We start from the raw sequence: 25,920 nt of genomic DNA, 5'->3' as shown, positions 1-25,920 counted from the left end.
CAGCAGAGTGAGGGCTGCTGCGTGCATGATTCATGTGAATGTCCTGCTGGTGGTGCCTGGGCTGTCAGGGGTGTGGTGGGAACAGCTCATTCCTAGCCTGGCAGCAGCATGGACACATCTTGCTTCAGTCCTGCGTGCAAGGAAAGTGCCTCGCATGGAGCTCTAGTGCCCACGTCCCCCCAGTGAACAGTGCGGGGTTGACAGGCTGGGGCACCACCAGTGGCCAGGGCTCCCTGCACCTGCCCAGAGGAAGGAGCCTGTAGGGGAGAGATTTAGGTGGAGCCAGAGATCAGGGAGAAAATATGGGAAACTAGGAGATTCGGTAGCTCTGAGAGACTGAATCTGAAAAGGGAAGGACTGAATTAACCCGGATCCAGAGTGTTCCTACCTTGTATTTCTGGGCAGCCTCGTCCGGGAGAAGCACCGGATCTCTCACAAACCACACACACGGCTTCCCCGTCCTCTCCACAGAACAGATCCAGGGCTTTGCCGTGTCTCTCACACAGCTTCTCTTTTCCTGGTTTGAAATCCAGCTGTCTGATTTTTTCCACAATATTTGCTTGCTGATAATTATGCAGGAGAGCCCCTTTCTGGATTCGGGCTCTGCAACTGGGGCAGCACAAGGGATCAGAGTCCAGCTCTTCCCATGTCTCACAGCGCTGAGTGATGCAGCCTCGGCAGAAGTTGTGCCCACAGTATATGGTCACTGATCTGTCAGATATTCCAGACAGATGGGACATTTGGTTTCCTCTTAGATTTCCTGTACAGGAGTTGCTGAGGCCATGGCTGCTGGGATGTCTGGGCTTCTGTTCTCTCTGCACCAGAAATGGTTTTGCTGATAATGGGCAGTCCCTGCCCCACCTCCTATCAGCTGCACAGGTGCAGAATGAGGTGAAGAGAAAGGAGAGCCCAGGAGGTAGAGCAGGAGAAAGATACGCAAAGAAGGAAGCAGGAACTACCTAGGCAAGGAATGGGAGCAATTGGGGTATAAAGAAGCCGAAAAGGAATGAAAGGAAAAGGGGGGAAACAAACAAAACAACAAGCACATAAAAGCTTCATTTCTACATAGTACACGTTCAGGTGGGGGTTGAGCCGGCTTGTACTCCCGGGGCTAGCTCAAGCGGCCTCCTGGCTTCTGCAGCTGCTCTGCTAGTAGTTGTAGGCTAGCTCCAGCCATCAGCTGGGAATCACACCGCCCCGGTGTTGGGTAGACATGCCCTCAAACGAACTAGCTCGCCAACTACAAAAGCCGTTGGTGACCACCTCCCTTGGTGGTCACACCTCAACTGCTAGAACAGGGCCTCATCCTCCCTGATGGAACTAACCTGGTTATCCCTAGCCTGATTCTTCCTTGCATACTTATACCTGCCTCTGGGAATTTCCACTACCTGCATCCGACGAAGTGGGGATTCACCCACGAAAGCTTAGGCTCCAATACGTCTGTTAGTCTATAAGGTGCCACAGGACTCTTTGCCATTTAAACGAACTAGGACATTCTTCATTCACAGTGAGGGCATCCACAGCTACAGGCAGACTTGCACTGAAACTCAGTAGGTGGGACCTAAACCCCATTGAGTGATTTCAGTGACAATGTGTGTGCGGAGGAGCCTCGGCTTGGCTGTGTCTTGCTGAACATCCAACCACCCGCCTGGGACCAGCTGGGCAACAGGGGCTCCCTGGGTTAAGGTCAGAGGCAGCTGGCATGTGCTAATGACAAGGCACGAAAACAACAGCTCTATGACATTGCCGTTAAAGGTTACACAGCCCAGCCTGTTCACAATACCAGATAAGAGCTGGAAAGAAGATTTTTAGGTTTAAACTTTGTAAAACTCCATAGACAGAAGAAGGGAACAATCCTACCCTTCCCCCACCCCCAGCCCATTCCAGCTGCCCCAGTCTCTTCCAGCCATTTTTTCTCCTTGGGCCAATACTGAGCCCATCATCACTGTGTGGGCTGGTTCTGCTGGGGGGAAATATGAGCCAGGGATCCATGTTTGGGTTTTGTCTGACTCTGGGGAGAGGCGTGTCAACTCGGAGAGGAGCCCCAGTGGGGCCTGCTAAGCACACAAAGCCGGACATGCTCACGTCCACAATGAGCAGCAATCCACCCCTCTGCACAGGCTCTTCGCTGCTGGAGCTCCCCGCAAATGTTTCCCACCAACGCAGTTGCCACCACAGGTCTGGATTCTGACCCGGGTTGCACCATCGCTCCTTTGACCTGAGCCGTTACCCAGCGTTGGGGCCTTGCTAGGTTCTTCCACTGGCAGGGGGATGGATTATTGGAGTCAGGTATTTCTTTGGTGGCATCTTTATTATTTACAATGTCCGCACATTCCTGTGCCCTGAACACAGTAGAGACAAACAGCAGCCGGCAGTTTCCTTACTCAGAAATGCACGTCTGCCTTTCCAGGGCTCCCTGTCCCTGAAGCAAGTTCTGTCTCTCAGTTTCCTGCTGAGACCAGGCTCACGACTGCGTCTCCTGGCTTCCTGCCTCCAGCACACCAGCCAGCCAATCCCTCAGCCCCTGTGTTTCCAGCTAGCTCCAGGGAAACCCCTCTTGGGCCAGCTTCTCCCCAAAACCACAATTAATTAAATCTGCGTCCCTCCACCCCACACCTGCCTGTCCCCAGCCCGGCTCTTAATTCTACCCCCTGCCCAGCCCCCACCTCTGCCCCTCTTCTCCTCCTGTAGTTCCACTGGCCCTTCCCGCCCCCATCCCTTCATCCCTGGTGCTGCAGGGAGGGAGTGGGGAGGAGCTTCCAGGGGTCACTGAGCTAAGAGGCCAGAGGGCTGGGTAGACAGGAGTCCTCCAGGCCATAGGGGCTAGGATAACTTGGCTAGAGAAACCCATTTTTCCATGCCCAGTGGGCTGTTCCCCCTCATGTTTCAGTGTCACTGTCTGACCCAGGATCCCCAGAGTCCTCCTGGACCATAGAGAACAGTGGCAAACAGGCTGCACAATTCCTGGGGCAGTGATGAGGTCGGCTTGTCTACTTAGGCACCGACCTCTAGATTTTCCGGAGGGTGCTCAAACCCCCCCCCTACTCCATCCTATACCCCACCCCCCACTCCACCCCTTCTCACCCCCTCCCCCAGGGTGTTCCATATTCAACTGCTGTCTCCCCGTAATGGGGGGGGGGGGCACGATCTAAAGGGCAGGTCTCGTGCTCCTGCACCCAGCCTCGGGGCCACCGCGCTCTCCCGGCCCCATGCTACCTGTGGGGTGTGTGTGTGCTTTTTCCTCCTGCTGCATTGGCCTCTCCTCACAGCATGTTCTGCCGCTGTCCCTGGCGGGCAGGAGCCCAGGGAGGAGCAGGAAGAAGATGCCTTTTAACACCAGCCCCTCTTGCTGGGGCAGCTGCCTGAGAGAGTCTGGCTGGAAAGGCCGCTTCCGTTCCCTACCTGGGCTCGGGTGCCAAACTCTGGCAGCTGAGCCCAAGTTGGGAGGAGAAATCACCTCCCCAGCCAGGCTTTCTCGGGCAGCTGCTGCGCACAGATGCAGAGCACTGTCTCGGCGACTAGCCTGGCATGCATTGCCCAGGCCCGCCCCACCCATCGCCTTCGGCATGCCACGAAACAGCGGATGGTGGCGGGTGGGAGGCTCTGGAGGGGATACTGATGAGCTGATTGGCTGGGCGGCCGATGGGCGGGGGAAAAGGAGTCGTCCCCCCAGTGCGTGATCAGCATTTTTTTCTAGCGCAATGAGATCGGCTTCTCTGCCTCCCTCACTGAATGCTCTCTATGGTTTGACAGTCCTGAGGCTGCACAGAGTTGAGACCCGAAGCAACCTCCAGGGTCATACAGACTGTGAGGCTAGAGAGGCTGATCTCAGGACCCCCAGTGGGATATTACACACACACACACCCTGACACTCCACCCTGTGTCTCAGGGACTCAGGCGGAGCTGGGATCCTGGCCCCACCCAGAGCCAGGGGAGGATTCTCTCCCCAGGGACGGAGCCCGGTGGGAAAGTGAAGATCGGGGCCTCGTCACCAGCATCAATAAATGTCACCTGCCCCTGGTCACAGTCCAGACAAACCCGGATCCTGCTGGGGGCCCGGTACCATGGCAGGGAGGTCTCAGGGGAGGTGAGAGCCCGGAACTGACCCCACCACCGCTCCACAGCCCAGATCCCCCCTTCAGGGCTGAGGCTGATCACCCCCTTCCTCCTCACAGACTCTCTGGCCACCCCCACAGCCCAGCGTTCCCCACCCCTCACCTCCACCTCCCAGCAATGTCTCCCCAAGGTGAATCCCTCACAGCCCAGCACACAGAGAGCAGTGTCAAATCTCTCAGGGTTGTGAGGAAGATCCTGCCGTGTGTATTCCCATCTCACACTCTTCCAGTCCGCAGACAGAATGAGGTCAGGCTGAGCCGTGTCTGGATCCAGAGTCACATTCGCTGTGGGGGAGAGAGAATCAGAGCGTGAGGGGCAGAGCTCGGCCCTGGGGGCAGCTGGGGCCATTTCTCACACTCCCCAGCAGCCCTATTCTGGCTGGGACAGGCCTGGATCCCAGGGAGCTGCCTCTGTCCTGGGCACCTGAGGCTGAGCAGGGATGTCACTGCACTTCCTCAGCCTGTTTCTCATTTGCTTGTAAAAACTTCAGCTCCCAGCTCCCCCTGCTGGGGCTGATGCATTCCCAGCGGCAGAGACACAGCGAGGAAGGGATCAGAAGCTTTTATTGAGGAGGGAACAGAGGAGGCAGGTACCAGTTTAAAAACCCAGAGAGAAACTCCATCCCTTAAGGCAGCCTTCACTCCCAGGCCAGGGAACAGAGAGGAAGGTGCAGCATTGGGGAAGAAGAAAAGGAATACTTGTGGCACCTTAATGAAGTGAGCTGTAGCTCACGAAAGCTCATGCTCAAATAAATTGGTTAGTCTCTAAGGTGCCACAAGTACTCCTTTTCTTTTTGCGAATACAGACTAACACGGCTGTTACTCTGAAACCTGTCATTGGGGAAGAGCTGCTTAAGACCAGAGTAGGAGGCGGCATTGGGTGAGATAGCCCCATCCCCAGCCTAGAGTGAAAGGAGGAGCTGCCAGCATCAGAGGGGGAGAATCTCCCCAATCCAGGAAGCAGGGAGCAGCCCCAATGGGAGAGCCCAGCCCTGCCCAAAGGAAAGGCCAGATGTTGGAGAAGCGCGATGGGGAGTCTCTGGGTAAAGTGGAGGGGTGTGTCAGGCCTCAGGGCAGGGAGCTCTGTTCGGGTGCTGCTCAGGGAGAGTGTTTCAGTTCAGCAGCCTGGGCTGGGCATGAACTCAGCACTCAGGTTGGTGTCAGGATTATTTGTAAAAAGAACAAGAGGACTTGTGGCATCTTAGAGACTAACAAATTTATTTAAACTGTTAAGGAAAAGTTAGCACATGTAACTCCATTTTGGTTTGGGGCCCACCATTGTTTAAATGCCAGCACATCATACACCAGGAGGAGTGATCCTTAGATACTGAATCCCTGTGAAAATCCTCCTCCTTGTCTCCAGCCTGCCTTGACTCCCAGTATCTGATTTTTGTCAGTCTCTAACTCCCTGTCTCTTGGCCTTGATGTGAGGCCTCCCATCCTGATAATAAAAGTTACTGATGCATGGCTTTAGGACCATGCTGTGTAATTAACATACTGGTATAGCACGAGGAATGCACCAAGCAGGGATAGGTGGTAGATAAGACAAGGGTTTGTTTATTGGCTAAGGTTTCCGATGCACGAGGGCAACATGCTTTGCTAAAAAGTATATAACCTTTGTATAATCTGTATTCAGGGTCCCCCCCTGGCTAGCAGGGGGGCACCACGCTCGAGCGTAATAAACTTAGTGTCTTTTGGGAACTCTGCAGTTGTGGACTTTGTTTATGTGCCTCAGCCTAGATTCGAACTGTGCGTGTCCTATCAGGTATAATTCGCAGCAGTTGTGTGCATGTCCTACCAGGTGTAATTCATAGCATTTGTGTGCGTGTTCTACAAGGTGTAATTCGCAGCAGTTGTGTGCGTGTCCTATCAGGTGTAATTCGTAACAAAGCATAAGCTTTCGTGGGCTACAGCCTGCTTCGTCGGACGCATGCATGAAGTGGGCTGTAGCCCACAAAAGTTCATGCTCAAATAAATTGGTTAGTCTCTAAGGTGCCACAAGTCCTCTTGTTCTTTTTGCGGATACCGACTAACACGGCTGCTACTCTGAAACCAGGATTATTTGTGTGATGTCGGCTTGGGATCCCCCCTAGGTGTTCTGGAACCTTGGTAGAAGTTTGGGGGGGGCACAAGGGCCCATTGCCTGCGGTCCTGCCCACTCCGTGGCCCTGCCCCATGACTCCTCTTCCCACCGAGGCCCTGACCCCTCGCCATGCTGGGAGCCTTGGCCACTGTGGGGAGCCCCTGACCCTCCACCTGCCCTGGGCTGGTGTCTGGGGGGCCTGGGAGCAGCCCCCGGCCCATGTTTCCACTCCCCAGAGCGCACCACCCCAGGACAGGTGGAGGGTGCAGGGTTCCCCAGGGCTGCCCGAGCGCCCTGGGTGACAGCTGGGCTCTGGGCCTCGGGGGAAGGGGAGTAGGGGTGGGGTCTGAGAGGGGCCAGGGCTGGAAAGAGGCTGCAGTCTCACCCTGTCTGTGTGCTCCGAGTGGTTCCCCTCTTTTTGTCTCCAGTTCGGACGGCAGAGTGTCTGCAGGGGGAAAGGAGAAGAGGGGGGAGATTTCAGGCTTTCATATTTACAACAGCATCCCCACTCTGAACTCCTAGCACTGTGTTTTCATCGTGACAGAGAGACAGGCAGAGAGACACTCAGGTATTTAATATAAAAAGGTCTGAAACCATGGGTCTTGCCCAGGGTGCAGAGTGTCAGAGGCCCAGCTTTACACGGCCCACGGCCCTCTATCCCTCATCCACCCCCCTCCCTCTTCCACCCGCCCTCGCCACCCCCACCCCATTCCCAGCCCTCTCAGGACCCCGCCTTGTGCCTGCAGCTGCTGGGGAGGAGGCACCAGAAGCTCCGGTGCTGGAGGGATCCCTCACCGCGGGGGGGGCTTCTTCTTCCCTACCGCCCATTTGGCCCAGACTAGCTGCGTACGGGACCAGAGCTGGGCTGGGTCCAGGTGTAACAATTGATCTTTAATTTTGGGTGCCGACCTTTAGGCACCTGGGGCCTGGTTCTCAGAGGGGCTGGTCTCCTGCGGCTTCCACTGACTCCACCTGCAGCTCTGGAGGCTACACGGCTCTGGGCAGCTGCCCTGCAGCTCTCCAGCTGGGAGAGGGAAACTCGGGTGCCCCAACTTAGGCCATTTTCCTGAATTTGGGACTGAGTGTTGAATGTTGTGACCAGTGGTGAGCTGGAGCCGGTTCGCACTGGTTCGCTAGAACCGGTTGTTAAATTTAGAAGCCCTTTTAGAACCGGTTGTTCTGTGAGGGAGAACCGGTTCTAAACGGGCTTCTAAATTTAACAACCGGCCCAAAGTGGCTCTTAGGTGCCGACTCCACGGGTGCTCCAGGCCTGGAGCACCCACGGGGAAAATTTGGTGGGTGCAGAGCCCCCACCGGCAGCTCCCTGCCCCATCCCCGGCCCCAGCTCACCTCCGCTCCGCCTCCTCCCCTGAACGCGCTGCCCCGCTCTGCTTCTCCGCGCCCCCCGCTTCCCGCGAATCAGCTGTTCGGTGGGAAGCCGGGGCGGGCTGAGAAGCAAGCGGCGCCTTCCCGCTCTGGGCCAGGGAGGCAGAGAGGAGGTGAGCTCGGGCGGGGGGAGGGAGCGCGAAGAGGGCCGCCCGCGCCGCAGCAGGTAACTGGGGGTGGGGGGGGGGCGGGCGCAGGGGAACTGCTCCCTGCCCCAGCTCGCCTCCGCCACCCTTGGCCTGAGCAGGAAGTTGCGGCCTGCTTCTCAGCCCTCCCTGGCTTCCCACTGAACAGCTGATTCGCGGGAAGCGGGGCGCGCGGAGAAGCAGAGCAGGATGGTTGGTTCAGGGGAGGAGGCGGAGGCGGAGTGGAGGCGAGCTGGGGCCGGGCGCAGGGCGGAGAGCTGCCGGTGGAGGCTCTGCACCCACCAAATTTTCCCCGTGGGTGCTCCAGCAGCTCCCCCTGTTCCCCCCCAGCTACGCTCCCCAGTCCCTAGGAGCCAGAGGGACCTGCCGGATGCTTCCTGGGAGCTGCCCCAGGTAAGCACCGCCGGGAATCCCCACCTCGCCCCCCAGCAAGTCCCTCCGGCACTTAGGGGTGGGGTGGGCACCCACTACGGTGGCCCACGAGACCCTCTTGCCCAGTTCTGGGCGCAGTCAGGGGACAGGGGAGGGGGGTGGATGGGGCAGGAGTCCCGGGGGGGGGGTGGGCAACAACCCCCTCATGGAGTGAGGAGGGAACCCGTTGTTAAGATTTTGGCAGCTCATCACTGGTTGTGACCTTTGGTAAATCATGAATTAACGTGAGACATCTCCTTGCTACATCCGCTCCATTTGTCTGCTTTCCACGAGTTATTATATTAAGTATCGAGAATTGGTACAAGGGTCATTTCTTATACATAAGTTTGGACAGACCGAGACTGTGCGTTTGTACTGACTGACTTGGCTTTGGCCTGGTGAGCGGTTTACTTGACATAAGGGAAACGTTGCCTTAAGTGTCCTTGTTATTAAGTGATGTGTTCATAAGTTGCTATGTGGGACAAAGAGATGTTTTGACCACACAATGTGCTTAAAGACAACAGACACCCAAAATGTACCGCCCAGGAGCAGTTGGCAAAGTCCAAAAACCCCTATGTGGAGAAAAGGTCAAAGTTATCTGTGCACATCAGTGTATTGGGTGGTGATGAATGAATCAGAAAAGAGAATAACATGAAAATAGCTTGGACAGCAAAAGCCCTGCCAATTAAAAAGTTCATGCAGGTGCAGTAAATGATTTAGGCAAGACACTTACTATTCATAACACACAAAGGTGACTGAAAAAGAACTAATAAATACTGTATATAATCTGGATGTGTATAATATGTCGGACATTGTATGGAGTAGTCAGAGCATCAAAGGAGAAATGCATCATGACCGACCTTTGCCCCAGGAGAAGGTAACTGGGCAGTATTTCTTTCAGCATGTCCGTCATTTCTTACTTGAGCAGTAATTGTCATGGCAAGACATACTTTTGGAGCAAATAAGAGGTTGAATTAATCAACCTGAGAGTCTTGGACCCCAAGTGCGTAGCCTTCTCACCCAACAATTTTAAATAGAAGCATCATATAACCCATGGGAACTGAAACAACCACTCAGCCGCCCTCAGAAGAGATGGGAAGATTTCGTCCTGAAAAGATATTGCCACACATGGAGAAGGAAGCCCAGGATACTAAAAGAATGGTCAAACAAGGTAATCAAGGTGATAAACTAATTATGACCCAACTGACCAGCGCCATTCTCTTCCCACAGTCTCAGATGCTTAACCCAGTTTCCCCGCCTAGATCCCTTTTAGGTACCTTTGAACTTCCTCAGAGTCTCCAATAGCGCAAGAGTTTTCTGGAAGTAACCACGGACCTGCTCTTCCAGTTCAGGAGAAATCTCCTCTGGCTGCTGGAACTTCCCCTTCTTACACCTGGAGAGAAAAAATTTCACATGATTATGTTGCATTTAGTGACTGATTATAAGCTTTTGTTAGTGAGTCGCTGCTCTAATGGGCCTGGAGTTAGAATTCCTCGACTTCTCCCAGTCTCAGAGCAGGTGCAGCACAGGCCATGGCCATGAAATGTTCCCCTCAAAGGACCCATAAATGTTCTTCAACTCTGGCCTGGAGAGATCAGCTCTGGGGACAAAAGGGGAATTGAGTCTCCATGGCCAATTCACTCCTTGGCCTCCATGCTCTGATGGACAGGAGGTTCCCACGTGAAGTGCTGTAGAAATCGGTCCACTAGACTAAGACACCAACTCCCCTCTCTGCAGCTCATTCCACACAGGTCTCCAGACAGTCCTCAGGTGGGAAAGACTCTTGACCATGGCTGCCCTGGGCTGAATGGTAACCAGGGCCCCCAGCAGTGACAGGCCCATATTCCATCCCCACAATCCTGAGGCAGCCAGTCCCCCAGGGATGTGACATCCTTAGGAAATACTTGAGGTCAGTCTTTCCCACTGAATGGATAATTCCAGAGTCTTCTGTGTAAGGGTGAGAACCTCTGGATAAAGTTGTTCAGAGAGATTTGTATCCAGCATGTGACCTTCCCCACACATTTTGCTATAGAGCCCTGGGGAGATGTGGTGCTAACATAATCTCCAAGCTCTTTCCCAGCACTGTGAAGTGTGAGGGGGAGTGAGAGAAAGCCACATACCTGCTCAAGGTGCTTCTGACATCCTAGAGGAGAGAGAGAGAAAAGAATATCAGTCCCCTCTGATACACACAGGGGATCACAGGGAAGGGATTTAGGAAGTTTGGGGGAAGAGAGACCCTACCCTGGCCCCAGGGCCATGGATTCCCTGAATTAATGGGACTTTTCCTTCTCTCATATCTCTGTGTCTGTGTCTCTGCAAAGAACAATAGTACTTCACATGTCAGCAATGGACACGCCGAGTTACACCAAGATCTCTGACTGCTGGACCCCAGTGCTTATGATTCAGGAGCCCTCCCTTCTCTGTGTGGGGATCTGGGGTGTTTCTCACTCAGTCTCACCTGCAGGAATACACTTGCTGGCTTCTGACACTTCCCCTCCAGCTCACTGATCAGCTCACTGAGATGGGAAATCTCCTCAGAGAATATACTGACATTTTCATTCTGGATGCACACAATCTCCTCATCCAACTTGTCCAGCTGGCCCAGCAGGAGTCGCTCTTGTTCCTCCAGGAACTGCCGCAGTTGCTGAAATTCAGACACAATCTTCTGCCTCTCGGTTTGTGTCTGTATCTGTACGAAAATAGGGAAAGGGCTGGTCAGGGACACGGATGGATCCTGGGGCCCTTTAATGGAAAGCTGAGTGTGCAAGAGGAAGATCTTCTTTGAAAATTCTAAGATCATGTTAGTGCAAGAAATGACCAGACACAGTGGACAGCACCTCACAGGGACATTCAGTTCACTTGGGGAGGATTTATGTGAAAGCCACAAGGGCTAGACATTAACTCATAACTGCAATGGAAGCTTAGGGCTTGTCTACACATAGATCTAACCTAGCAATCCATGATCAGGGATGAACACACACAAGCCCACATTCATCAAGGCCACAGGGGAATCTGCCTCCAAACAGACCTCCCACGGCCAGTCCCTGCTGCTTAATAACAACAGGCACCTACCAAATACTCCCAGCTTTTCCCTCCTCCAGTCACTTTTGATTCCAGCAGCTTTTCTCTCTCTTCCCTCAGAGTCTTCAAATGGGCCTGAAGTTTTTCCTGAAGAAACAGAAAGGATTCAAGAGGTTTCATTTTGAGGGTTGAGAGGGATGTGAACTGAGTGTTTTTGCACCCAAACCTAAGATGACTGTTGGTTCTAATTGATTTGTGACATCAGGGCCACCAAGGAGATAAAACCTCATTAATAGAGACTGGGAGCGTGTCATATTCAGACTTGTTACCAAATCAGGGTCAGTCTCATAGAATCATAGAATCATAGAATATCAGGGCCGGAAGGGACCTCAGGAGGCCATCCAGTCCAACCCCCTGCTCAAAGCAGGATCAATCCCCAATTAAATCATCCCAGCCAGGGCTTTGTCAAGCCTGACCTTAAAAACTTCTAAGCAAGGAGATTCTACCATCTCCCTAGGTAACGTATTCCAGTGTTTCACCACCCTCCTAGTGAACAAGTTTTTCCTAATATCCAACCTAAATCTCCCCCACTGCAACTTGAGACCATTACTCCTTGTCCTGTCCTCTTCTACCACTGAGAATAGTCTAGAACCATCCTCTTTGGAACCACCTTTCAGGTAGTTGAAAGCAGCTATCAAATCCCCCCTCATTCTTCTCTTCTGCAGACTAAACAATCCCAGTTCCCTCAGCCTCTCCTCATAAGTCATGTGTTCCAGACCCCTAATCATTTTTGTTGCCCTTCGCTGGACTCTCTCCAATTTTTCCACATCCTTCTTGTAGTGCGGGGCCCAAAACTGGACACAGTACTCCAGATGAGGCCTCACCAATGTCGAATAGAGGGGAACGATCACGTCCCTCGATCTGCTGGCTATGCCCCTACTTATACATCCCAAAATGCCATTGGCCTTCTTGGCAACAAGGGCACACTGTTGACTCATATCCAGCTTCTTGTCCACTGTCACTCCTAGGTCCTTTTCTGCAGAACTGCTGCCTAGCCTTTCGGTCCCTAGTCTGCAGCGGTGCATTGGGTTCTTCCGTCCTAAGTGCAGGACCCGGCACTTATCCTTGTTGAACCACATCAGATTTCTTTTGGCCCAATCCTCCAATTTGTCTAGGTCCCTCTGTATCCTATCCCTGCCCTCCAGCGTATCTACCACTCCTCCTAGTTTAATATCATCCGCAAATTTGCTGAGAGTGCAATCCACACCATCCTCCAGATCATTTATGAAGATATTGAACAAAACCGGCCCCAAGACCGACCCTTGGGGCACTCCACTTGATACCAGCTGCCAACTAGACATGGAGCCATTGATCACTACCCGTTGAGCCCGACAATCTAGCCAACTTTCTACCCACCTTATAGTGCATTCATCCAGCCCATACTTCTTTAACTTGCTGACAAGAATACTGTGGGAGACCATGTCAAAAGCTTTGCTAAAGTCAAGAAACAATACATCCACTGCTTTCCCTTCATCCACAGAACCAGTAATCTCATCATAAAAGGCGATTAGATTAGTCAGGCATGACCTTCCCTTGGTGAATCCATGCTGACTGTTCCTGATCACTTTCCTCTCGTCTAAGTGCTTCAGGATTGATTCCTTGAGGACCTGCTCCATGATTTTTCCGTGGACTGAGGTGAGACTGACTGGCCTGTAGTTCCCAGGATCCTCCTTCTTCCCTTTTTTAAAGATTGGCACTACATTAGCCTTTTTCCAGTCATCCGGGACTTCCCCCGTTCGCCACGAGTTTTCAAAGATAATGGCCAATGGCTCTGCAATCACAGCCGCCAATTCCTTTAGCACTCTCGGAGGCAACGCGTCCGGCCCCATGGACTTGTGCACGTCCAGCTTTTCTAAATAGTCCCTAACCACCTCTTTCTCCACAGAGGGCTGGCCACCTACTCCCCATGCTGTGATACCCAGAGCAGCAGTCTGGGAGCTGACCTTGTTCGTGAAGACAGAGGCAAAAAAAGCATTAAGTACATTAGCTTTTTCCACATCCTCTGTCACTAGGTTGCCTCCCTCATTCAGTAAGGGGCCCACACTTTCCTTGGCTTTCTTCTTGTTGCCAACATACCTGAAGAAACCCTTCTTGTTACTCTTAACATCTCTTGCTAGCTGCAGCTCCAGGTGTGATTTGGCCCTCCTGATTTCATTCCTACATGCCCGAGCAATATTTTTATACTCTTTTATACTCTCTTTAGTAATGAGAGAGATCTCAATTATAACCAAGCTTTACTGGTGTTTATGAATTGATCAGTGGTACAGCACATACCAGGGCACTGGAGTCACATGGGGGAGAATCAATATATCTGTTTTTGAGAAGGTTTAATGAACAAAGTGATACAAATCCCAGAAGCCACCAGGGTTTCAATATGGGCTGGGATTTCAGCCCTGCAGCCCTGGGGACTGCACTGGTTGGACAGAGCTGGTCTAAGCACCAGGGCAAAGCCCATGAGACGTCGGGAGGCCACTCGTCTGGTTTGAAGCTGCGCGGTCCCAGTTCTGTGGAGCCCTATCCCTGTCCGGCAGGGACCCAGCACTGGACGTGGCTTTGTCTGGTGCAAAAGAAAGAGGAGGAGACTGAGGATGCAGGAGGAAACCTCTGAGGTGGGGGTGGGGCTGGGGGTGGCACCTCCATGCACAGTGATGCAGATGGGTGGTCCACTCACAAAGGCGGTGGTGGGGCCCACACAGGGCAACTGATACTGGTGAGGATGGGCCCAGGCAGGCAGGCATGGGGATGTCCCATGCTTTGTGGAAGCCTCGGTGACCTCCCTAATTAGACATGATGCAGATTTGTATGAAGAACGGGTTGGGGTTTGGCCCAGTGCTGTCCTGACTCCTTTCCGTGGCAATCCCCCTGGGCAGGTCCCCCTCTGTCCCATTGCCTGGTAAAGATCCCGGAAGCAGTGGACTCTGGGAGATTTCAAAAGGCTGCCTGGTGGGACTCATGGAACCACTCTGGCTGGGCCTTGCCCACGTACACAACAGAACAGGTCAGACTGGCACCCGTCAGCACCTCCCAGGAGTTAATTTTGCTGCTATCCAGTCTAATCCCAGTGTGACTTGGCATGGACCTGAGCTGTCTGGAACCCTGTTGTGTGCGGACTGAAGGTGCTCGGGGTCCCACACAATGTTGAGCCCAGTGATCTCCTCTAGTGCAGGCCAGCAGCATCTGAGTTTAACCCCCCATGGAGCAGCACGGGAATTCAGAATCCCTGTGAGAAATTTAATCTCCCTGCTGGGTCTGGGGCCTTTATCAAGGTACTTTTCCCTGCTAATGGACACACTTCATCGGGGGTGGGACTGACACTAGGGTAGCAGCATGGTCTAGCAGTTAGGGCCCTGGATCTGGTCTAGGAAGACCTCAGTTCTGTTCCCATCTACTGATGACCCTGGGCAACTCTCTGGGCCTCAGGTTTCAGAGTAGCAGCCGAGTTAGTCTGTATTCGCAAAAAGAAAAGGAGGACTTGTGGCACCTTAGAGACTAACCCATTTATTTGAGCATGAGCTTTCGTGAGCTACAGCTCACTTCATCGGATGCATACAGTGGAAAATATACTGGGGAGATTTTATATACACAGAGAACATGAAACAATGGGTGTTACCATACAGACTGTAACCAGAGTGATCAGGAAAGGTGAGCTATTACCAGCAAGAGAGCGGGGGAGGGGACGGACCTTTTGTAGTGATAATCAAGGTGGGCCATTTCCAGCACTTTTCAAGAACAGTAGGAGGGGAAATAAACAAGGGGAAATAGTTTTACTTTGTGTAGTGACACATCCACTCCCAGTCTTTTTCAAGCCTAAGTTAATAGTATCCAGTTTGCAAATGAATTCCAATTCAGCAGTCTCTCGTTAGAGTCTGTTTTTGAAGTTTTTTTGTTGAAGAATTGCCACTTTTAGGTCTGTAATCGAGTGACCAAAGAGATTGAAGTGTGCTCCGACTGGTTTTTGAATGTTATAATTCTTGACGTCTGATTTGTGTCCATTTATTCTTTTACGTAGAGACTGTCCAGTTTGGCCAATGTACATGGCAGAGGGGCATTGCTGGCACATGATGGCATATATCACATTGGTAGATGCACAGGTGAATTGGCCAAACTGGACAGTTTCTATGTAAAAGAATAAATGGACGCAAATCAGATGTCAAGAATTATAACATTCAAAAACCAGTCGGAGAACACTTCAATCTCTTTGGTCACTCAATTAAACAAATCAGTAACAAGAACAGCTTGTCACTTCCCCTTCTCCAGGCTGAGGGCAACATATTCATATAGATCGGTCTGCAGCTCTTCTGAGTCAAGCTTCACTGAGCATTTCACAGCTTCCGTTGTGTTAAAAAAAAAAAAAAAAGCTGGGTTTGCAAAGGATTCTGCATCTCAGAAAAGTTTCCCACATCAGGAGGTGTCTGTAAAGAGTTTTATATTTTGCCTCTGTTGCCAAACTGCCAAATTAATTATTTTGTTACAGCATCTCCCATACCATGAAGGCTTTACAGAGCTGACCTGTTCAATGTAACTTTCAGTGAAATTAGCCTGTAATTAAAATCCAAAGTTGTTACCCATTAAACTTGACAGCAATTCCCTACCTTGTACTCCTGGGCAGCTTCCTCTATGGGAACCACCGTGTGAGCTCTGTGAGTCCGGGACAGATGGCAAACCAGACAGATCGAAGTTTCATCCTCTTTACAGAACAGTTTCAGAGCTTCCTGGTGTTCCCCACACACCCCATCTCCTCCTGCTCCCTTCGCTGCCTCATTTGCCTGTAAACTCAGCCGATTGGCGATTTCTACCATGTTTGCCAGCTGCCTGTTGGGCCTGAGGTTTCTCTGTTGCACAGTTTCTCTGCACTGAGGGCAGGCGGTGGCTGTGTCGGGTCCATCCCAGCACTGGCTGATGCAGGCTAGGCAGAAATTGTGCCCACAGTTTGTAATCACTGGGTCCTTAAAATACTCGAGACAGATGGGACATGTCGCTTCCTCCTGCAGACTTTCCACGGGGTTCTCTGCAGCCATGGCTCCCTCTCGGCAGTGTAACCGGGTAAGAACTAAGAAGTTTCAATTTCCTCCTGAGTTCACACTCTGCCCCGCCTGCAGCAACAATTGGGTGTTTCCCTTCCTGGAACTGATGCACACTGTTCGCTGAATTGGAAGGAGCCCACTGGTAACAATTCAGCTGTGTGGGTTTCGTGAAAAATAGACCACTAGTGTTCTGGTCCTGCAGTCAGCCCCCTGTGCTGGTGTGGAGGGTCACCGGGGCTCCACGTGGACATCAGCATCCCCCTGTCCTGATGAGCTTGCAGGAGCAGGGTGGGTCTGTGTGTCTAAGGAGTGATAGTCAGGCTTGGTAGAATTCGTTTTTTAATATAAAATTTTGACAGATGTTTATTTCTAAGCAATTTTTATGCTTATCGATTTAAACTTTCACAAGTGCACAAAAATGTGGGTTTTAAGCATTTTATTCCAATTTTTATCAATTTAAATTTTCATTGGTGGGAAATTTAGGGTGGGATCAGACAGTATTTTAAATATTTAAGGACAGTAGAGACAGATTCAAAAAGTTAAAGCTTCATAATCATTAAAATAGAGATTGTCAACATCACATGTCAAGATATGCAAAGTAAATATTCTTTAATCAATGTCTAATAAGGTCTCATGCAGCATTGTTCTTACTGTGCCTATTGGTAAATTTTAATTATTATCACTGGAAGTATTTTGTCATGGTCTGTGTGTGTAAATCGACATTTGCAGACATCGACCAATAAAGTCTAATCCTTCCAAGTCTAGCGATATGAAATTCACAGGCCAAAACCTTGGTTACACTGGTATCAACATTTCAAAGCCTGATTCTCATGTATACTGAGGCTGGTCTGGCTCAATGTAAAGGAGCCACAGTGTCACCAACACTCATAAGGGGGGAGGGACAGCTCAGTGGTTTGAGCATTAGCCTACTAAACCACAGGTTGGGAGCTCAATCCTTGAGGGAGCCATTTAGGGATCTGGGGCAGAAATTGGGGATTGGTCCTGCTTTGAGCAGGGGGTTGGACTAGATGATCATAGATCCCTTCCAACCCTGATATTCTATGATATTTGGTGTGTTTGTTAAAGCCCCAGCTCCTGGAAGCATGTGATGAGGTGAGACTCTTGGCTTTTGTTTCCTAAACAAAGGAAGTTTTCAGTTTTCTTGGTTGCAGAGAAAAAAACTATACAAACTGTGATCTGATTGCTGGGTGTGTGCGGGGGGAGGCAGAGCCACATAAGGGCCAGGGCGGAAGCCGCATTGTTGCAGAAGATCCTCCCTTGCTTCCCAGGTCACCCTCAGCAGTGAGATATCTTCCAGGATGAACCCAGCCTGTGGAAAATGTGGGGACAGTGTTGAGTATAGGGGCTCCCTGCAGCTGTTGGCTCTCCCCAAGACACAGGACCCCAGAGAACATTACGGCCCTGGAACAATCAGTCATCCCCCCCCCCCCCCCGTCCGTCCGTCCGTGTGGTTACTCACCATTTCGGGGCTCTTATGGGTTATGTGCACTTGTCCTGGGACAGGCAGTTTGTGCTATTGTATGAACTGTGCTTGTCTTTAAGTTCTGCTGAATCATTGCTCTGTCTAGTGGTAACAATGCTGCCTCTGTAAAATGTTGCATTTTGGCTTCACAGATGCAACCTTGAGATCCCAACTGTTCCTGTTATTAACGGCCGAACGGCTGCACAGCCTCAGGAAGCAACTGCGAAGAAGCAAGGACCTTCTGCATGAAGTCATGCCACAGTCCCTTACTGAAAATGAAAAAGTACAGGTGTGACAGGAAAGCGAAAGGAGGGTCCACCAGGAAACTGCGGATCACCAGGAACAAAGCACGGAGCAGCTCCTAAGCATCATGGAGCACCAAGCGGACTCGATGCAGGTGCTCGTAGCACTGCATAGGGAGCAGATCTGTGCCCACCCCCACCTCTGCAGCCCTTGTCCCAAAATTCTTTCCCTTGCACCCCCATGTCACCTCCAACCCACTTTCCCCAACATCTGGTTTCTTATCTCCACCAGCTGCCTCCATCACCTTTACCTTCACCGTCCACCCCTGCAAATTCCAACCCATACCCACTGCACTCAACCCCCATCCCCATGCAGTTTAGCCATCCTGAAGTGCACCACACAGACAGGAAGGCTGAATATGATACCAGAACATATGCAAATCTGAGATTGTTCCGTTCCCCACCCCACGCCCTTCCCTCCTCCCACACAGTACAGATGTACCATGCCATGTGTGTTTCTCCAGCAGTTGTGTTTCTTTTCAATAAATGATTTTTGTTTGGTTTTGGAAACATTCTCTGTTGCATTAATTAAAAGCATGCATCGCCCAGAAAAGCAACAGGCACTGCAAGTCAGTGCATCATATGTAGCAAACACAGATGCCTACTAGCACTGGAACCACTGCACTCCCGTGCAGAGCACCAGACATTACTGGCTTTCAGCATCGAATTGCTGCCTCAAGGCATCCCTAATCCTTGCGGCCCCGTGCTGTGCCCCTCTAATAGCCCTAGTCTCTGGCTGTTCAAATTCAGCTTCCCAGCGCTGAACCTCAGTGGTCCATGCCAGAGTGGAGCTTGTACCCTCCATGTTATGTTCAGCACGTGGCTATAACTGTAGCGATGTTGTCATCGGCCAGGTCCAGCTTCCCATACAGACCGTGCCAGCGGGCCTTTAAACAGCCAAAAGCACACTCCACAGTCATTCTGCACTGGCTCAACCTGTTGTTGAACCGCTCCTTGTTGCTGTCAAGGCTCCCTGTGTAGGGTTTCATGAGCCATGGCATTAAAAGGTGTTAAGGAAAAGTTAGCACATATGACTCCATTTTGGTTTGGGGCCCACCATTGTTTAAATGCCAGCACATCATACACCAGGAGGAGTGATCCTTAGATACTGAATCCCTGTGAAAATCCTCCTCCTTGTCTCCAGCCTGCCTTGACTCCCAGTATCTGTTTTTTGTCAGTCTCTAACTCCCTATCTCTTGGCCTTTGATGTGAGGCCTCCCATCCTGATAATAAAGGTTACTGATGCATGGCTTTAGGACCATGCTGTGTAATTAACATACTGGTATAGCATGAGGAATGCACCAAGCAGGGATAGGTGGTAGATAAGACAAGGGTTTGTTTATTGGCTAAGGTTTCCGATGCACGAGGGCAACATGCTTTGCTAAAAAGTATATAACCTTTGTATAATCTGTATTCAGGGTCCCCCCCTGGCTAGCAGGGGGGCACCACGTTCGAGCGTAATAAACTTAGTGTCTTTTGGGAACTCTGCAGTTGTGGACTTTGTTTATGTGCCTCAGCCTAGATTCGAACTGTGCGTGTCCTATCAGGTATAATTCGCAGCATTGGTGTGCGTGTCCTATCAGGTATAATTCGCAGCATTGGTGTGCGTGTCCTCTCAGGTGTAATTCGTAACAAAGGTAAGCAGTGTCTCCGAGGATCACAATAGGCATTTTGACTTCCCCTTCAGTGATCTTCTGGTCCAGGAAGAAAGTCCCAGCTTGCAGCTTTTTGAACAGGCCAGTGTTCCGAAAGATGCATGCGTCATGCACCTTTCTGGACCTGCCTGCATTAATGTCTGTGAAACACCCACAGTGATCCACAAGCGCCTGAAACCATTAAGCAATACCCCTTGCGATTAATGTACTGGGAGGGTAGATGGTCTGGTGCCAGAATTGGAATATGCGTCCCATCTATCGCCCCTCCACAGTTAGGGTAGCCCACCTGTGCAAAGCCATTCACATCACGCATGTTGCCCAGAGTCACCGTTCTTCTGAGCAGGATGTGATTAATGGCCCTGCACACTTCCATCAACATGAGTCCAACGATCGACTTGCCCACTCCAAACTGGTTAGTGACTAATCGGTAGCTGTCTGAAGTAGCCAGCTTCCAGACTGCAATCGCCAACCACTTCTCCACTGGCAGGGCAGCTCTCAATCTCGTGTCCTAGCACCGCAGGTTGGGGGCGAGCTCAGCACACAGTCCCATAAAAGTAGCTTTCCTCATCAGAAAAGTAGCTTTCCTTTGGGCCCCACACTACAAGAAGGACAAGGAATAATGGTCTCAAGTTGCAGTGGGGGAGGTTTAGGTTGGATATTAGGAAAAACTTGTTCACTAGGAGCGTGGTGAAACACTGGAATGCGTTACCTAGGGAGGAGGTGGAATCTCCTTCCTTAGAAGTTTTTAAGGTCAGGCTTGACAGAGCCCTGGCTGGGATGATTTAATTGGGGATTAGTCCTGCTCTGGGCAGGGGGCTGGACTAGATGACTTCCTGAGGTCCCTTCCAACCCTGAGATTCTATGATTCTATGAAAGTTCTGCAGCCACTGCTCATCATCCCAGACTTGCATGATGATGTGATCCCACCACTCAGTGATTGTTTCCCGAGCCCAAAAGTGGCATTTCACGGTGGTCAGCATGTCTGTGAATGATGCAAGCAATCTCGTGCCGTATGCATTATGCAAGTCGACATCATCGTCGGACTCCTGACTGTCACTTTGTAGCTTAAGGAGTAACTCGACTGCCATTCGTGATGTGCTGGCGAGACCCATCAGCATAGTCCTCACCAGTTGGGCATCCATTCCCGCAGACCGAAAGGGAAGACAGAGCACGCAGGACACAACCCATTGAAAGATGGTGCCAAATGTGGAAGGAAGCACAGGGAGCGCTGGCATGTGAAGCGATGCACGACGGGGCATTGGGACAGGACCTGTGATGGCCCGTGCACCCCTCCCACTTCCCACAAGTCTCAGCATCAGAATGGGAAGAGGTACTCTATGGGATAGCTGCCCATAATGCACCGCTCCAAAAGCCGCTGCAAATGTGGCCATGGCACTGCGGTAGGAGCTGAGAGTGTGAACACACGGCAGCACTTTCCCTGCTGCTGTCTCTGAGGGCGGGTTTAACGCCAGGCGCTCTACCTGTATCTCTTCCTAATTAGGCACTGCCGCGAAAATGTAGCTTGGACAGGCAGCATTGTCTGTTACCCCTGTCGTACGTGAGGATGGTCATATTGGTGAGTCTGACTGCGATGTTCACAAAGGTGTGAGGCAGGGTCTGGCAGGTGTAAAAAAATACACTAAGCTCGCTTCACGCATTGTCATGCTGTGTCTCGGCACAGGGCTGATCTTGCTCCAAAGCATCCAGAAGCAGGGAGGGGCGGTTACCAGACATGCTCTGTATTTGTTTACAAAGCTGCATCAGATGTTTTCATTGGGCACATGCCACCTGGCCCGGCCGTTCCCGCTTTACTCACCTGAGAGCTGAGGCCATCAGAGCTTGGAGGGGAGGTAGGTGTTTACGACAGCCCTGTGTCACAGAGTCACAGGCAGGACTCTGGTGCAGCGTGTGTCCCTTCAGGACACCCTTTCACCAGGGCAAAAAGCTTCCTGGGTTTGACACTGGTGTGCTCAGAACCCCTGTTCACACCGAGAGCTCCCTGCAGGGAGTCCACCTGGATGGGACACCTGGGGACATCTGAGTAATTGGCTGAAAAAGAAGTAGGACTGAGTGGAGTTGTAGGCTCTCAAGTTTTACATTATTTTATTTTTGAATGCAGGTATTTTTTGTCCATAATTCTAAATTTGTAAATTCAACTTTCACCATAAAGAGATTACTTGCAGTAGGTGAATTGAAAAATTGTTTGTTTTTTACAGTGCAAGTATTTGTAATAAAATATAAAGTGCTCACTGTACACTTTGTATTCTGTAAAAACAATGAGGAGTCCTTGTGACATTTTAGAAATTCACAAATTTATTTGGGCATAAATTTTTATGGGTTATAACCCACTTCACCAGATTCATGGCGTGTATTCTGTGTTGCAATTGAAAACAGTATATTTGAAAATGTATAAAACATCCAAAATATTTAAATAAATGGTATTCTATTATTGTTTAACAGCACAATTAATCACGATTAAATTTTTTAATCGCTTGACAGCCCTAGAAGATAGTAATTGTAGTAGTCTCTGTTTACCTGTATCTTGTTAGATTAACAGTGTAACCAAAGGGTTCCTGTCTAGGACTGTATTTTGTTAATTCAGAAGTCAAAAGGAAATATTAACATTTAGATTAAACTTGGGTGTAATAATGTCATTGTATATCTATCTCTGTAAAGTTTGTGGTAAACTGTCTATGAATGGCTTTATGGATAATTACCTTATGTTAATCCATGTAGTTTTATTACCTGTGATGTTTAGGAAATAGGAGGTTACTTCTAAAACCTATTGTTCACCCAAGGACTGTGTGCTGTCAAGAGGCTGCAAAAATGTCTATATAAACTCTTGGGACCTGATCCTTTTATCTCAGATCTTTTTAAACTTTATTTGGGGGGGCGTTGAGTCATAACACTGAGATTTCCAGTCCCATCTGGACCACCCTGATATTGAACATTTGGATATTGGACTAGAACCTTATGAAATGATTCTGAAAAACACTTTTCTCAATTCTAAAGCACCATCTCTATGGTGAAACTGACCTAAGGACTCTATTCATGTCTCTATGTATAATGATCTTTTAACCAATACTGTCTTTTCTTCTTTTAATAAATCTTATTTTAGTTAATAAGAATTGGCTGTAAGCCTGTATTTGGGTAAGAGCTGAAGTATTCATTAACTTGGTGGGTGATGTGTTTGATCCTTTGAGACTGGTAAAATGATTTGTATGATGAACAAGATTTTCAGTAATCCCCATTATATTTAACTGGGCTGTCTAGGAGGGAGCCCAAAGCCAGGTTGCTGTACAGCAGGGGCAATCAATAGGCAGACCGGGGTGAAATCTAGACCACTGGATGCTTTTAAATGGACCCCCAGGATCTTTTTATTTACTTCTTATTATTACTGGGGTTTTTAATGATTACTATTTTCTCTGGAGTCTGGACCTTGACTGTATCTTGAGCAATACATTTTGAACTTGACAAAAAAATAATTGACTAACTGTGCTTTAAGGGAACTGTGTTTTGGCCTCTGTGTAGCCCGGTAAGGTTTTGCAGAAGCTGTTTTGTTGCTGGCTTGGTGAATCTAAAGTATCGGAATAGCCACCAGTTTTGCGGATTGTCGGCCCCATTCTTTGCAGTTTGCTCTAACTGAGCAATCTCAGTGGGTCCCCCCGGAAACACTGGTCACAATTTCATAAATGTCTTGCCTGTGGGAAAAGTTTCATTCAGTGCTCACACCTCATTAAACATCAGAGAATCCACAAAAGTGTGAGAGACTCTAGGAATTGCCTGACTGCAGGAAAAGATTCAATGCGAGCTCACACATCAGTGACCCGTACAACAGAGGGACCTTAAATGTGGGAGAAGCTTCCTTTGGTGTCCTCCGGAATATCAGGCATGAGCAAATCCGCACAGGGAAGTAACCTGAGATGTTTTCAGTGTGGAAAATGCTCTAAGTGGAACTAACACCATGTGGGACATCAGAGACTCCTCCACACAGCAGGGAAATTCTCTCAGGGCCCTGACTAGGTCATAGTAACAAACCCATTTCCTCATTCCCACACACATCAGGGGTGTTTGCTTCCAAGGATCCAGCTGCTCATCGCTGGGGTGAGGATCCAGCAGCAGCCGAGCATCAGCTGGTCAGTGACCCTCTGGCTCTGCCTGGTTTAAGCAAACCCCAGGAAGAAGAGGACAAGCCCCCATCGGCCCCTCCTCCCTGCTGCAGCCCTGGCTGCTGAGCTGATGGGCCACAGGTGGGGGAAGGGAGAGAGAAACTCCTCCAGAGGCTCCCTCTGCCTGGCTGAAGTTCACCCCCCCTCCCTTCCCCTCCCAGCCGGGATCCCCCTTCTATGGAGATGAGAAGGACATTTGGGCCCGGCCCCACCTTCACTCTAGACACCTGTCTCCAGCCCCATCTTCCACCAGCCCCTGGGCTGGGCTCCCGCACTTACCTGGAGTTCTTCCCTGCAGGGCGAGTGTCCCTGGGGGCTGGTAACTCCTCCCCTCCCCAAATCCCCCAGGGCACTGGGCTCTGGGGGAGAAAATATTCAGAGACTAGGAGATGGGTTCTGGGGAGGACACTGGGGATGGAATGGTTGGGTCTGGTGGAGCTAGGAAGCAGGGGGAGCTGGGTGTTGGGCTATCGAGTGTTTGGGGATCATGGGATAAGTGCAGAGGGAGAGCACAGGGGCAGAGAGGTGCTGCCTCTCCTCACTCACCCCCTCTGCCCCTTCTCCCTGCCCCCTTTGTATTGAGACAGTGCCACTGAGCAGGGCTGATTCCCACAGGACCCTTTGTGGCAGGCCTGGAGATCCCACCTCTGCCTCCATAGCATCACCCTCAGTGGTTTCTCTGTGGTAGGAAATGTGGTTTATTAGCCTTATTGGTTTACTGGTTTATGTGGCTGATTAGCCAGCCCATCTCTGTGATCCTCCCCCAGGTTTCCTGGTGCAAACTATGTGACGCTGGCAGACCAGATGCACCAGCTCATGCCAGAGCCCTAGGCCAGTTCACTTGCGTATTAGGCTACATTAAAGTGATTTGGTGTTTAAACTTCATGACAAGTAATGGGATGTTACTTGCATTGATTTCACTTATCTTTATCCTCTTATGATGTGGTAGTGAACGTTTCCATTGTGTATACCCCTGTAACTAAATTGCCCATCCAACGAGAAAGAAGCCTTGTGGAATGCAAGTGAAGAACGTTAACAGAAAAGTGCTAATTTCAAAGCAAGTGAACGTTGTGCGTCAGGATCGGAGGTCAAAAACTCAAAATATGTTCTTTACTCTCCGCCATCAGAGGAAAAGCCCACGTCGGTAGTGACCCAGTCTGCCTCTTTTCTGTGAGAGGAAGCCGTGAGTATGGATTCAAGGAAAAGTCCTTCATTTCTGGACTGTGTGGACTCTTACAGGGAACAGTACTGACTACAAAGCGGAGCTCCCCAGGGACAATGGGGGTACTGTGAAAAAGCTTCTGGGAACTGGTAGTTTATTACATCACTGCCACCATTTGGAATGACAAACTGTGACTCATCTGGGCCTATATTGTCCCTGCTTTAACCTCTCCATAACTCTCCTTAGCGAATGATCCTTTAGTGAGTTTACTATAGAATTGTCTCCCAGCCTTGTCTTTGGTGTCAGATCTAGGGTACCACTTGATGTGGGGTAAATGTCTGGTCTCCTGGGACTGGGAGCAGCCTGATGTGATGTGATTTTTGGTGTAAGCGACCTTTTATCACAAAATCCTGATTCTCTGGGTAACAAGACAGACTGGAGAGTCAAAGGGAAGCGTCTGGAGTCCAGGATAAGACTGGGATAATGATCCAAGAGTTCACATTGGTCATTGGCTTGGTGAAATCTAATGACAGAATGCACCACCAGGTTGGGATGGCTGCCTAGTTTTCTGCCAGTCTGCCCAGACATCGGCACTCATAGCTGTAAAGCACTTGAGAGAGCTTGACAAAGTGGCTGCAGCTCACAGAGGGGCGTGCACAGCTGGGAGGCGGCGATACAGGGGACAGCCAGACCCCTGGCGCCTGCGCTCAAGCTCTCCTCCCTCCACCAATCCCTCACCGGGAGGCAAGCTGGACTTGGGCTCTCCTTCCCTCCCTCCCCCGATAGCTCAGTGGTTTGAGCATTGCCTGTTAAACCCAGGGTTGTGAGTTCAATCCTTGAGGGGGCCCATGCGGGATCTGGGGCAAAAATTGGGGATTGGTCCTGCTTTGAGCAGGGGGTTGG

At 50.6% G+C, this 25,920-nt stretch overlaps 2 protein-coding genes across 7 annotated transcripts in view; one reads left to right on the top strand and one right to left on the bottom strand.

The window, feature by feature from the left end:
- The window catches only part of LOC140898032 (uncharacterized), a 131,070-nt gene that overhangs the window by 61,193 nt on the left and 43,957 nt on the right, over nucleotides 1-25,920 (top strand). The window lies entirely within an intron of this gene.
- LOC140898052 (zinc finger protein RFP) lies at nucleotides 3,077-16,310 on the bottom strand. Its single transcript, XM_073311489.2, has 7 exons — nucleotides 15,815-16,310; nucleotides 11,214-11,309; nucleotides 10,600-10,830; nucleotides 10,262-10,284; nucleotides 9,419-9,534; nucleotides 6,584-6,643; nucleotides 3,077-4,400 (listed from the first exon to the last, which is right to left on the bottom strand). Exons 1-7 carry the CDS (start codon nucleotides 16,238-16,240, stop codon nucleotides 3,886-3,888), a joined length of 1,467 nt encoding a protein of 488 aa, XP_073167590.2. The 5' UTR covers nucleotides 16,241-16,310; the 3' UTR covers nucleotides 3,077-3,885.

Source organism: Lepidochelys kempii, chromosome 14, assembly GCF_965140285.1.
Source record: "Lepidochelys kempii isolate rLepKem1 chromosome 14, rLepKem1.hap1, whole genome shotgun sequence".
NCBI lineage: Eukaryota > Metazoa > Chordata > Testudines > Cheloniidae > Lepidochelys > Lepidochelys kempii.
This window is presented reverse-complemented; position numbering and strand designations above follow the sequence as displayed.

Coding starts and splice junctions, on each gene's coding strand:
- LOC140898052 (XM_073311489.2), bottom strand. CDS start 16,240: ATGGCTGCAGAGAACCCCGTGGAAAGTCTGCAGGAGGAAGCGACATGT. Junction 9,535..10,261: donor GTCAGAAGCACCTTGAGCAG/GTATGTGGCTTT, acceptor TTTTCTCTCCAG/GTGTAAGAAGGGGAAGTTCC. Junction 4,401..6,583: donor ACTCGGAGCACACAGACAGG/GTGAGACTGCAG, acceptor TCTCCCCCACAG/CGAATGTGACTCTGGATCCA.